At 38.5% G+C, this 14,655-nt stretch overlaps 1 protein-coding gene across 1 annotated transcript in view; it reads left to right on the top strand.

The window, feature by feature from the left end:
• Positions 1-12,817, top strand: part of plch1 (phospholipase C, eta 1) — a 32,995-nt gene extending 20,178 nt beyond the window's left edge. The window contains exons 11-22 of the mRNA XM_062419442.1: positions 145-207; positions 1,459-1,553; positions 3,421-3,518; positions 3,625-3,804; positions 5,259-5,366; positions 5,671-5,795; positions 6,062-6,146; positions 7,537-7,683; positions 8,061-8,140; positions 8,289-8,348; positions 8,853-9,231; positions 10,086-12,817. Of these exons, the coding sequence (XP_062275426.1) occupies positions 145-207; positions 1,459-1,553; positions 3,421-3,518; positions 3,625-3,804; positions 5,259-5,366; positions 5,671-5,795; positions 6,062-6,146; positions 7,537-7,683; positions 8,061-8,140; positions 8,289-8,348; positions 8,853-9,231; positions 10,086-12,817 (4,152 nt within the window). The remainder of the gene's footprint in view (positions 1-144; positions 208-1,458; positions 1,554-3,420; positions 3,519-3,624; positions 3,805-5,258; positions 5,367-5,670; positions 5,796-6,061; positions 6,147-7,536; positions 7,684-8,060; positions 8,141-8,288; positions 8,349-8,852; positions 9,232-10,085) is intronic.
• The last annotated feature ends 1,838 nt before the right edge of the window (positions 12,818-14,655 follow it).

The following is a 14,655-nucleotide window of genomic DNA, read 5'->3' as shown; positions in this document are numbered from 1 at the left end:
ACTGAGCTTTCGGGTTTAAGTGACTCACTGGGTGCTAATTTGGTTGTTATTAGATTCACACCAAATGCTTAACACATGAGAGTAAACAAGCATACACAAATACACATGTAAAATAGCCTCTGAGTGTGTTCTCCTTGTATCTAGAGCTCCAAAGGTGTACTGAAGAAATCCCAGAGCAGATCCTTCATCACGACGCTCAAACATAAGGTGAGGAGCATGGAAAGAGAGGATGCTTTTTGCATTTTTGATCTTTTGTGGGTTCTCAAATGGGGAATTTGTGTTCAGCTTCAGATTGGTTGGTAATGATATACTTCGATACTTTAAACCACACAAATAATAAACCTTGATAAATGACCATTGAGAGAGCCGACTAGATCCAATAGAGCTGGAAACATCAAAAAATACCACAAGCAAAGGTTAGCAATTACATCTCACTTAGTGTGTCAGGGCTCTTTAAATACCACTGAACAGCAAGGTGTACATAATAAACTGCCCATTAAGTACATTGTTCAAACAGTAGAGACAAGAGTATCTTTGTAAGATTAAGAAACTGATTAGCATCACTTATGGGAAGGGAAACAGAAACCTATTTTCATAAAATCAAACATTGGAAATTTAAATATATTACACCCTTTGTAGAATTATCTTAAGCCTGTAGTAGGAAGCAGGGTCATAATTAAGACAGGTTTGTGCATAAATGTTGTATGAGTGGTTATTTGGTTTTGTTTTTCTCTACATTCTCTCATTCTCAGTCTGGTTATTCCATTGATTTTCTTCCTCTACCCGTTTGCTTCTTTTTAACCTTCCATTCTGCACTCTTTCCCCTCCTCTGTTTACCCACTCTCGTCTTGTCTTCATTGTTTCATGCTTCTGTCTTTGCATATTTTGCATCCTCTCACATGTGTGTGTGTGTGCGCGTGTGCGTGTGTATGCGTGTGAATGCATGTGTATATGTGCATGCATTGGTGCATGTAATCTGTTGGCAAGCAGCCTAAAACCTGTAATTACTGTGACCCTCATCCCCTCCTCAACTCCACTTTAGCTCTAATAGGGATGTTGCTTCTCTCACAGAAGAATACACTTTACCAAATACACACTCTCTATAATTACATAAGCTATACCTAAAACACTCACCGACATGCAAAAACTCAAAAACAATAACAACACTCTATGATAACACATCTATGAAACACATACAATTTCAAAAGAGAGACTATCAGCAACCTCTGCCCACTAAAGAACCCACATAAGTTTGTGTGTGGGTGGTATCATGTATGATGTGTATTTAACACATTTATCAGAATTTAAGTTGAAAATAATTTGCAACAAGAATGTAGGCACTATTTTTCCTCTTTTCAATGTGTCAAAAATAGAAATGAAATAGTAAATTAAACCTTCCTTGCAGTGCTGCTTCTGTGTCTGTTAATATATTTGTGTATGTGTCTGTTCGTTATCCAGAGGCACTCTAAATCCAGGCTGACATGCCAAAGTGTGGACAAGGAGGACGACAGTCCGGAGAGGTCCTGGAAAGAGGCTGGAGGACAATTCAACAGGTGATCAAGGCATTAGTAGCTTTCTCAGTAATAATTTCTGTTTAAGTGAGGAAAACAATTTTGGACTTGAAGCCTGTAGCTTGGCTGCTATTGATTTGTTCTCCTTTCATGTAAAATTGATAATCTGTCAGATGAAGGACTTCAAAAAAGTCTAACATCAACACTTCTATATTTTTTTTAAAGTCCTAGGCTACATTCATTCTGCAAATATTGCTTAATTATACAATTATAACTTCATGCTCAGAACTGATTTTTTTTTGTGACACATAATATTTTTAATCTACTAAATTTAAACTTTACTGAACTGACTCATATGCCCAAAATACTAAAGACAAAACTCCTGTGATGAATGAAATTAAGGCCATGGCCAGGGGCATCATGTATGGTGTTGTCATATTGCTCCATTAACTCATTTAAATCATAGCTAGGTGTATTGTATAAAATATAGGAAACATATTGCTTCTTGTGCTAAAGACTTACTTTTATTAAATGTAGTTTTAATGTTTTGTTTAGACAAAGTTTTTCCTGTGATCAGTGGAGGAATATTTATTATTTTATTAGCAATATTTCATCATTAATAATTCTCCATTACAATAAAAACTCCTGCATTCAAAATTACGGCAACAGAATGAAATTAAAAAGCAAAAGTGAATAATACCAGAGTATGCCAGAGTTATTATACTATTGCAGCATTATTATTGATGTAATAACATGTAAGTGGCACTTACCGTAAACGCTGTAGTTGGTCAAAGTGGAGCTAATCTTTATACATAGTAGTTTTAATAATAGTTATTCATTCACTGATTAAATGCTTTGTATGTAAAATCTTAATTGGAAATGTATTTCTAGTTGTGAGGAGTTGAAAGTACAAAATATAAAAACTCAAAGTACTCAAGTAAAGTTCCTTAAAATTGTATGAAAGTACTATATTTGAGTAAATGTACTTTCCATTACTTCCCATGTCACTTTGAGTTTTGCTTCTACTGCATCTCAAATGTTCCACTTCATTGTTCCTCTGCTGAAAACCTCCGTTGTAGTTGTCCTCATTCTTTCCTCCAGTATGCCACTGTGTGATTATGACAAATGTTTCATTGGACTGAAATAAATGCGCTCAGTTATTAAGTGTTAAGATGGATATTCATCAAATGTAAATTAGATATTCATCATATTTAGAACCACGTACAAAAGTGGCCAAAATCAGGATTCAGTGTTTTTTGTCTGCTCATACTATGGTTTTAAAAATACAGATCTGATTCACAAATGTGGGAAAAAATACACACGTAGAGGGAATAGCAACTTGAATACAACCCAGTTCTCTTTCACGCACATTCTTTGAGCAGCTCTGTCTCCTTTTTCTTTTTTCTTTGTGTGTGAGCACTGGGCAGGAAGTATGGAAATTCAGCTGTTTTTTCCCCTCCTTTAGTCGGTTTCTGTGTATCAGGCCTTTGTCTCCCTCTTTGTTCCTCCATTATCTGTTCCTGGTTGCATATTCATATATGCATATCTTTGAGAACTGTCACAATACACATTCCTGTAAGCACGCATCTGTGTGACTGGCTGTTCTGCAAGATTGCGTGTGCATGACTTTGTGTATGTGTAGTTGTATGTGAGTCTTGCTGCACTGCATGCGCTCTGGTCCCTATTAAGCTTTTTGCTTTTGATGCCCTTTACTGCCATTTGCACCTGCCTCACTGATGGACATCCCTCTGCCGCTTGTTATGCTTTTGCCAATGTAAATGCTTGAATGGGTATTTGAGTGTGTTCATGGCTTCCTAGACATCCATCTTACTTGTCTCATATATACATACATGATCTCACTCACTCTCCTCTGTCCTTTCTTGCAATTTTCATCTGGCAATTGTTTTAGGGGTGGAAGGAAGAGGAAGACGATGAAACTGAGTAGAGATCTGTCAAACCTGGTGGTGTTCACCAACTCTGTTGCCTCGCAGGAGTGTCTGAATGAAGGTGAAACATTTAGTTTTGACTGCACACACACATAGGCGTACAAATAAGCGTATTGCAATATCCTTTAAAAACATTTACCTCATGCCTAACCCATGTTTCCCTTCAGGTACTCCAGGTGATGTTTTGTCATTCAGTGAAACCAGAGCCCAGTCTCTGGTCAATCACAGAGCTGAAGACTTCTTGGTGTTCAACCAGAGGCAGCTGTCACGGATTTACCCCTCAGCCTATCGCATTGACTCGTCCAATTTCAACCCCCAGTTCTATTGGAATGTGGGCTGTCAGTTGGGTGAGCCCGCTGTCTGTCACTCAAAGCTTTTGACTCGTGTGGAGCTTATCTTTTAATGAAGCAACATACACTCTCATTATTTGACACTGTATAATAAATGCATACACATAAATATACTTCATCATATACTTCATGTATGCATATCACATTCTGTGGTTTGCTATTTTCCTGATTTGGTCATCTTTGCAGGGCCTAATGGGTAAGAGTGTGAACTCAGTTGTGCAGCATTGCATGTGTGTAACTGTGATTGTGTGTGAGTGTATTTATTGGGTTACAGTTGGAATAGTAATTTGTGAGGATTAAGCAGAAATACAGTATATAGGCCTAGATAAATAAAAAAATAAGATCAAGTATAAATATATATAGATAAACTAAAAAAATGTCTGGATCCAAATATTATCAACTGCACAGGAACTGAACAATCCAATGTCAAAGTCAAACAATCCAAGATCGCAGCGGTGTATAAGACTATTTTTGGGGGGTGTCATACTGGGAAAAACACTTTCCTTTTACATACTATTACAGACTTATTTGAATGCACCAGTAGTTATGCATTTATAAACACAGGCGTTTATACTCCAAAACTTTCTCAATTTACTTTTATTTGAAACACAATCAAAACACACATATTACACCTGAAACAGTGTGTCAGTTTAATGGTTAATGGTCCGGTAATGATTTGCTTTACTAAACTGGACCGGTATATTAACTCTGACTGGGTTCGGGTTAGGCTATGAGTTTCAATTAAACCTTTTAAAAGAACACAATAACTTTACATATTTGATACAGTGTGTACCTGTATGCTTACTCGAGTCCCAATAACTCTTCATCAGAGCTGTCGCTGTGCGTAAATAGACTACTGCACCCGAGTCACGCTTTTGCACATTGTGCTTCAACATCTGGTCTGTAAATATTGAAACATCACAGCAACTAGTGTCCCCAAATACTTCTGATCAACACACAATCATTTTTCCGCACAAAATACAGCATTAATGGGTCATCAATAATCTATCTGTTTTCATCAGCTGCCAAAACAGAAATGTGGACGCTCACATCATTATGTTTAAAGTTATAGCTATTGTTATAGTTATCGTTTCCAGTGTGGACAGCCTTTTATATACCTATAATCATATGCAGATCCAACCTCTCTGTATTTTACTGGTGAATAGGACACACCGGTGTATAAGACACACCCCACTTTTAAATGAAAAAATATTGCGTTAAAGGTGCAACTTATACACTGGTTTTTACAGTACTTCTTTGCTAATCAGTTTTTATGTTCCTTCCTTTATTGAATAAAAAAGAATTGATAAACAAAAGAGGAACATTTTATAAATGCAAAAGTAAGTAGAGTGAAGAATCACTCTCATTTTAGCTTATTTATATTGCACCAATAGCTTGATGTGTAGGGGTTACGTGACATTTAGTAATGAAACTATTTTTTTCTCTTTTAGTGGCCCTGAACTACCAGACTGAAGGCAGAATGATGCAGCTCAACAGAGCCAAGTTCATGGTGAATGGAGGTATTGGCTATGTCCTCAAGCCCCCTCCCATGTGTAAAGGTACTACAACAAATATGCTGCATACACACAACCAATAAAAATACAAGCATGCAAACAAATGCTTGATATGTTCATATAAATAAACACTGATGAGCAATCAGCTGTTCATGATGTAATGCTCAAAAGAAGCATATAAATTGTGAATCCAGTAATAGAGTTTAATGTAAATTTAGCAAAGTCTATATAGTTCTGTCTGTTATTTGTTCCTATGCACATCCTGTGTGTAAATATTTGGGTTTGGATTTTTTGGATTAAGTGATGACATAATCAAAGTCCTTGCTCTGCTGTCTTTCATTCCCTCCAGGCTCCTTCAACCCATTCAGTGCTGACCCACTTCCAGCTTACCCCAAAAAACAGCTCATTCTCAAAATCATTAGTGGACAGCAGTTGCCCAAACCTCCAGATTCCATGCTGGGGGACCGTGGAGAGGTACAAACACACTGAACTCTGATTCTGTCTCACACACATATCAATAAACATGCACTGTTACACTTGCCTTCTTAGATATGTTTATCTTGCTCTTGATCAGAAATATATATTCAACAGCATGAAATTTAATTTAAAGTCATAATACTTATGTGTCATCTTTAAAAACAACTACAACTAAAAAGACTGTCAAATTAATTTAATGTCGTGTAATATGACAGAATTGTATTGCCTTTTTTATCATCTCACTGCTCTTCCTTCTCTATCAGATTATTGATCCATTTGTTGAAGTGGAGATCATCGGTCTGCCAGTTGATTGCTGCAAGGAACAGACACGAGTTGTTGATGACAATGGTTAGACACACACAGATGAACTTGAACAGCAATACTGTAAACACACTGAACTACTGAATGTTTTAACATGTCATCTCTTGCACAACAGAAAATGACCAGAAGTTACTCTAAATTCCTAGAACTATATGATCTGATTAGCATCAACCCATCGCAGCTTCCTAACTGCCTACAAATTTTAGTTTGACTGATTATTTCCTTTTGGTGAGATGTTGAGTATATCATGTCATATCTGGCCAGGGCTGCATAGTTCCGTCAAATAGAATATTATTGTAGAAAATATCAGATTTCTTCAATTGTATCATCTTTATGTTAAGTTTTGTTATTGTATTTTAAAAAGAAGCCCTTTTCATGGACTACATTTTAACATGTCACAGTAGGAAGAGCTCAATAGAATGAATGATGGCTGAATTCCGTTTACCTGCTTCAGTTTCAGGGTTCCAGATTAGTGTAGAACAGAGTCCCCGTTAATTTTATCAGTAACACCTGTGCTTTTCCTACTGAGACCACTCAAAATGTCTGCTGTGGAAAAAAGGGCCTACTGATCTAACATTTTAATTGATCGCAATTACAGAAATGCAACAAATTCTATTGCAGACCTTTAGCCCATATAAAACAGACTGGACAGACTGATCTCTGAGAAATAGGCTCTGCCCTAACAAGGGATGGAATAAATGTCTGCACCACATATTAATCATGATGATTATTATTATTACAATTTTACAATGGCTTGATTTTATGTTATGACCTATTCATTACTGTTTTGCAACAATGCAATGCAAATGACTACTGCTTTGTTGTGATACAGTACCACTTACATATTTTTGCACTTTATTTTCTATTCTCTGAAAAGGGATTTGAAAGGTGCCATATGCTGTACATACTATGTGTATATTACACTATACATATAGTATAGTATACACACTATGGCACGCAAACAAAAGTAACTTAATTTCTAATAATGACTGCAATCAATCCTTAGAAAAAACAACGGGTATTAAACAGTGCTCTAGCCACAGATGCTACACACTTTTGGTTATGGAGCGCTGCTGGGATCAAAAGTCAGATTAATTAATAAGAGGCATGAAAGAAGCAGAACAGAGGGGTTTGCTAACACATCTCCATAGATGAGGGCACCCATCAGGGGGAGGGGAAAAGCCTCCCCTGGGGAAGGTTATGGAGCCATCATAGCTCAACAGTATTATAAGAATACTTTGCGGGGCATTCAATCCATGAAATACTATGATCTGACACACCACTACTACCAACATATTTTACAATTCATCAGATTTACATTCACTTTCAGTCTTTCATGATTTACATCTGTGCTTGATGGACATATTGATGAAGCACATCCTAATGAGCATATATGATATTTGTATATTTTCCTCAGGTTTTAATCCAGTATGGGAAGAGACCTTGTCTTTCACGCTCCACATGGCTGAGGTAGCTTTGGTGCGCTTCCTCGTCTGGGACCATGACCCTATTGGACGGGACTTTATTGGTCAACGGACTGTTGCCTTCAGCAGCCTGATGCCTGGTCTGTGCAGAATTCATCAACTATTTCAGCTATATCTGAAAAAAACTATTTATAGTTCTGCTATTTAACACAAATAGATGGACAGACTCACCAATACAGACTCACTCTTAAACACATAATTCCCTGATGGCTTTAACAGTGCTATGGTTATGGGACACATTATCATTTGTCTAGTGAACCATGATTTGTTTGATTTGTAAAGTGAAAGGTGGTTGGAGGTTATTTTTGTTGTCCACATCCATCAGAGTTGTCCCTGAATCACTGATGCCCTTCCTCAGGCCCCTACTACACAATCAGCAACCTGATGACAGCTATTATCTTTCTTCTACCACTCATTCTCTCGGTTACATGCTTTCTCCTTTCATCTCTAACAACAGGTTACAGACATGTTTACTTGGAGGGACTGACAGAGGCTTCCATCTTTGTGCATGTGTCAGTGCATGATGTCTATGGGAAGGTGAGTGCTATATTTTCCAGGTGTTCACTGTAGTGATCTCCCCGGGAACCTCTTGAGAATATTTTTTGGAGGTAAACAGAAAAAAACATGTTTTTTTCAACGTATCAATCTGTTGAGGCTATGCTTCTTTAATTCTTTGTCTTTCTAGTGGAGCCCTCTAGTCCTGAACCCCAGCTTTACCATAATGCACTTTCTAGGAGCTAACAAGGTATCCTGGTAGCCTACGCTCTGTGTGGTTCTGCATGAAACAGTAATGCATGAGTGCAAAAGTGCAGTTTGTCTTCAGTTGTATTTGCTCTGACTTGTTTGTGTGTGTGACATGAAACCACTGAGTCATACAGTTTACTTATGAAGTCATTTTTTAATTCAGATTACATTTCTTTCTACTGTTGTGATATAATTGTCAACAAAGATGGAATAATTTGCAATGTAAACTTGCCTGTATAATCCACAATGGCCACTTACACATTTTGATAACTGAAGGGGTAAGGATGCCATCTATAGGCAATACATGTAAAAGCATGCAATTGTAAACTGTAAACTGAGTTCAATAGATGGCATATCTTATTCATTGTTTCAATGAAAATTAACACTTTAACTTCAAAGTTTAATTTGTGAAAAGTTATATTTAGTCCATATCAGATTTCACCATCTTTGCTGATATCCTTTTTCACTTATTTTTTCCTTGCTGTTCTGCTCCTCCTGCCTACAGGGTAATCAGCTGCGAGGTATCCGGGGTTTGTTTAACCGCTCTTCCAAATCCTGTGTGGATACAACCGGTGGCCTTCGGAAACGCTCCATCAGTGATCACTTTCTGCGGCGCACAGCCAGTGCCCCAGCAAAGGGTCGGAAGAAAACCAAGATGGCACTATCAGAGTCAGTGGCCTCGATATCAGACCACAAGAATGGCACAGGTGCAGTAGGAGAGGACATGTCAGGGAAGGAAAGAGTGGTGGAAAAGCGTTACCAACCCCGGGCCCCCCTCACCCACAGACCTATCTCCATGCCGTTAGACAGGCTTCTGCAAGGGCAGCTATCCCTCTGCTCCTCGGACAAGGAACAGCATGAAATGGGTGCAGACACTGTCATTGGTGGGTATTTAAAAGTCATCCTAGTAAAAAGAAATATTTTACACATATTTTGGAATTATGCAAATTACACCCACATTACATCCATTCCGTTTAGTTTGCATTAGAACTTTGTAAGATTTGTGATTCATTATCTAGTACCAAAACAAAACAAGCCATAGTAATATGTGACATTAATTATAACATTGAGTTGCTATCCATGTAATTCTTAAAAACTGTATTACAAAAGTGCCACTGATTTTGTGTTGAAATTAATGGAGTTCACATTTCTTAAAGCCGTATTTTGACTTGAATTGCTTTTCATGCTGATTAACTATCTAAAAAAAACTTGTGCACTAACCATATGAACTGACAGACTACATCCTACTCTCCATGATACCTTAACATGCCTTTTCTGTCCCATCTTCATTTGTTGTGCTTCTTTATAGTAGAGAACTGACTAGGATATTCCTGCAGGTAATCTAAAATACCTATTGTCTGAAGGTTGCATTGTTCAAAAACATACCAGTATTACGTCCACCCAGTGTATTTTGTTCAGAAGTGGTTTGAGAAATATATTGCTGTGTCATTTGATCCCATCTGACCAAAACAATCCCATTTGACCATCTCTTTCCTATTCTGATGTTCGCATACATGGATTCCTCCTTTTTTTTTAAACGTCCACAGCCTCATTTTTCAGCTTCCCCTTCACAGTTGTACTTGGTGATCCATTTGTCTGTGTATCGCTATTGCCTTGTATTGGCTCGAGTGTTAATTGTTGTCATTTAATTGTTGGTTGGCTGGTTGTTCTACATTAAGTTGTATTTTTATGAGTCCTTTCTTTATTAATCTGTATGTTGAATAATCTGTGTCCATAGGAACCTTCCCCTTCGACAGGCCCAGATCATCTGTGGATCTTCTCATCAAATCATCAACTTCTATTGAACAAAGCATCTCTGCCCCTTCTGAAACATGCATTAACAAAAATAATGAACTTGACCAATCAGAGGAGGCTTCTTATATGGTCATTGGTGGAGGAGAAGTAAGAAGTGAAGAAGACTATGTCAATTACCAGTCAGAAGGCAATAAAGTCAACAAATCAAAGATGATCTTCACAGAGACAGAAAAAAATAGTTTCAGCTCACCTTCCAAAAGCAAACAGATAAGACCAGATAAACCAGAAACATCATCAAACAGCACAACATTCACAGTTGCACCTTCAGTCTCCTCCTCCTCCTCCTCTGCCCCTTCCTCTGTGGCACCTCTTTCCCCTATCAGTATGGACTGTGATCTGAAGAGTCCCAGCTCTTTGCATGACAGCACCATCTCCAGACTCATTGATGCTGTGTCGTTAGGCAATGAGCAAGACACACGTGGCTCTATTTCTGCTCTGATTGGTCAGTTTGAAAGCACTGTTGACCAAAATAATTTCACATTAACCCATGATCATACCCCTTCTCTTAACTCAAACTTTAGGCCTACCACCCCTAAAATGCTGCAAGATGTTAAGTTTCCTCTCAAGACCAACACAGCATCTGCTAGTAAGAAACACATGATAAGTCCCCAAATGTTAGCTCAAACAACAAATAATGTAAACCTTGAAATCCATTCACCACATAAGATTTGCCAGGCAGACCTGCCTGCTCCTGCCCTTCTTTCGAGCCCAGAAACCGCTGAGCTTGAGGAAGTGTACACCATTCTGGATGAGGAGGTACTGTTGCCTGTATCAGTGTACAACCTGAAGAAACAGAAAGTCCATGTTCAGGCAGACACTATGGATGGTACACCCTCAAACAGCTTGGGCTCCTCTCCAGCAAAGGTGGTTCAGGGTTTAGGGAAAGGACACAATGTGGGCTGGGATGGTATGCACAGAAACAAGTGTGGAAGTGAAGAAGTTGGGGAGGCAGAGGAGAGTGTGTATGAGGAGGTGTATGATCCACCAGCACCAGTACTGGAGCAAGAGAAGGGTACCTCTAAAAGGCATATAGGCTCCTCTGTAAACATTGATTGTTTGCAGTTTTACCATGATTCAGCTGAGCATGCTTTGGCAGAAGTGGAGATAAATGTTGATGAGGATCCTTTGGAAATGATGCTGACCTCGCCGAGACATGGCCACCCATGGGAAAGGCTCACAAGTCCCACTAAACGCAATGCTATTTATCAAGCCAATGAGTCCACTCCCAAATACTCCCAAAAAAAACAGCCTTTGTCATACCATCATCCTCAACAGCAATACCCATCACATGCACCCAGTGTACCATTTTCACAGTGTCCCTCCCCAATTAATCAACCTTCCCATCCACTGTCCAACCATCTCCAACATCAGTCCAACTCCTGGCATTCTCCCTTCCACAGACCCTTTGACTCTAGATCTTCCAACCCTAGTCCACTGCATCAGAGCAGCTATCCCATCCCTCATAGCAATCCTGAGGCTTTTAACAACAGAGACTTTAATATGTCCTATACACAACAGAGGAGCTATAGCCAGATCTTAAATAGATCTCATCAACATAGGCAAGGGTATAGACAAATAGAGAGGGAGCAAGAAAGGTGTTTCCACAATGGTTTCTCCTCTTCTGAAAGTCTCCCTGGCCAATCTGCCAGTGGAGGTAGAGGCCTATATTCCCCTTCCTCAGACTTTGATACAGTGTACAGCCACCTGGACTATGACTGCATTACACCCTCATTGGAATTCCCAGCTCCTGGAAACACACAACCACAAAGCCAAAGTCAAACACTATCATACAACACAAACCCAAAGCAGTCATGGACTCAAAATGTTTCCCTTATTAATACTGGGCTCCAGTCAAAGCCTGAAACCAAAGTTTCTCTACACTCCAAATTAGGGCCTTCAACTCATCCCCCGCCTGGTACAATAGATTCCACAACCCCCAGCCCATGTAAGTCCAAGTCCCTGGGAGACCTGACCTCTGAGGATATATCATGCAACTTCCAGAGCAAATACCACATCATTAGCCGTAGTTTCATCACTCCACATATGAGGAAACAAAAGAGGATGGGTACCATGGGGGAAGTAACTTTTCAATCACAGTCTTGTGATCCACTTACAGAACAGCTACGGAAACTGGTCAGTCTAGAGGGGGATGACAGTGAAAAAGTAAGGCTTCAGCCTACTCTGTTGTGTCAGGAAACACAATTCCCACTGGAACACCCACAGACAACAAGCAAAGCAACCTCTGCTTCCATTGATATAGATGATTCTCCTCCACTCCTTACCCGTCGCCTATCCTCTCGGAGCCAAAGCCGAGTGCGTCACATCAACAGTCGTGCCCGTGAAAGACAGCTAGAGGCACTTAAGCCTCGGCCGGGTGTAGTAGAGAGTAGTACCGCCAGCATTGGTGGAGTTGTATTGAGGAATAAATCAGCCTCACAGAATCCACCAGCTAACAGACACTCTACTGGCTCTTACATAGCAGGTTATCTTGGCCAGCTGGAGGACAGGGGACTTCCTGAAGGAGCTTGTACATCATTACGTTATGGAAATGGGGACCACTATGGAGACCGCTACTATACAGATGACTCTCTTCCACCTGCAGACTCATCCCACTTTCCGTCAGAGCCTGAGGTCTACTTTTTGCTCAGACTATAGCCCTGACCATAACCTAAAATGAGATTAAGGATCAAGTGTGATTCTTGATAATGTCTGGTAACACCAAAAACCAGATGAGATGATCAAAGAAATAAATACTTGCCATTGTTCATTCCTATATTGTCAGAGAATTCAGTTTAATTTATAGCAGTCAGATAAATCTATTCTGGGTTATTTCAAGAATAAGATACAGTCTGTACGATATAAGTGAAACATCACATATAATCAAACATATAATGGATCTGACAGCATGAATTCCCTGTATGAAATGTCCACTATTCAGTAGTGAATGGTCTATCTGATCTGGCAGTGTATTGTCTATATTCTGCTTCATGTGTAAATGTACTGTGGTGTACTGTCCAAACTGTGTACATTGACTATGAAGCAAAAAAAGAAGGATTGAAGTTTAAGCAGAGAGGGAATGTCTTTCTTTGTATCATTTAGATGTGTAGAATAATCAATCAGCTAATTTTAATAGTTGGGGTTCATCTTTTCAAAGGTCAAATGTAAGTCTTCCTTCTCTTTTCAGTGGTATTTCTTTATTTGTGTTGTGTGTAAATATTCCTGTCATTGTTTGTAATCTGAGATGGGTTTTAATTGAGAACCAGTTCTAACTGTACATTTATGTTTTTGTGCATGTTACCTGTGAACATGTCAAGCATGACTATGCACCAATTTATACAATAGATGTTGCATTGCCCAACAACATTTGCACAGAACAAATACAGTAGTTGCATTGGAAACAACAGAGGATGTAGGCCTGTATTGCAATACAGTAAACTTCTGTGCTTGGACTTACTGCTCTCTATGATTTGTAGACTTTTAAAAATTGACTGCAAATTTTAAATTTGGAATTTAAAGCTTTTTATTTTTATAATTGCTTTGATACAGACTGCAAAAATAATATCTTGTTGGTTCTGGTTGTTGTATTTGTATAATTTACGGTAATTGAACAAAAACAGTGACATCTATACAGGCTTAGGAAGGGAGGTTTGCAAAGCTGCAGGTTTTTTTTTATTGTTTCACTGTCCATTCTTTTTTCTTTCTATTGTTGCTCATCGGAAGAGTGTGAGCATTTTCCTACCAATGCAATAAAATATTGAAATATTTGATTTCAACAAATTCTATGTGTATTTCTTGTTGTACTCAAAATGTTAGATAGCAATAATATAATAACATATTGCAACATATTTATTGAAAGTCACAAACACGGCCTCCTCTTTCCTCATATGCCACCTTATGCATAATGGCAGATAATTGCTCATGGAATTACTGTAATAGAGCTGACAAATGGCACACCTGTTGCTCTGGGTATTAAATTCCCCATACTACTTCCAGGCTAGACTGTTAAGTTTTATGGATCAATCGCAATACAAAATTCACATTAAGATACACATTAACATTAGAGTTAAGCAGCTTCCCAAAACTCTTCACATACCTATCTTAAGTTTGAGCCATTCAAACTATTGAAACACAATTGTATTTATAGGAAGCATAGGCTACTATACACACACACACACACATCAAAAAACAAACCATGTTATTTCTACTAAGCTATAGTATTTGCTTTTACAATGTAGAGTTAAGAACATTACCAAAAATCCCCACTTGCTTACTTTAAGTGATCTTGGGTCTTTTGAATTATTGAAAAACAATTGTATTTATAGGAAGCATACTGTGAACAGATACACACACATCACTGCTAACTTCATAGGCGCTAATCACTTGCTAGCATTTGATTGTTTTTCCACCATCACTCTAGAGACGAATAATTTCAGGTAGTGTGCTTGTGTCATCAGTTTTTCTTCCTACTCGAAGGCTTTACAACTATTATAAAT

This window comes from Scomber scombrus, chromosome 5 (genome assembly GCF_963691925.1).
Source record: "Scomber scombrus chromosome 5, fScoSco1.1, whole genome shotgun sequence".
Taxonomy (NCBI): Eukaryota; Metazoa; Chordata; class Actinopteri; order Scombriformes; family Scombridae; genus Scomber; species Scomber scombrus.
This window is presented reverse-complemented; position numbering and strand designations above follow the sequence as displayed.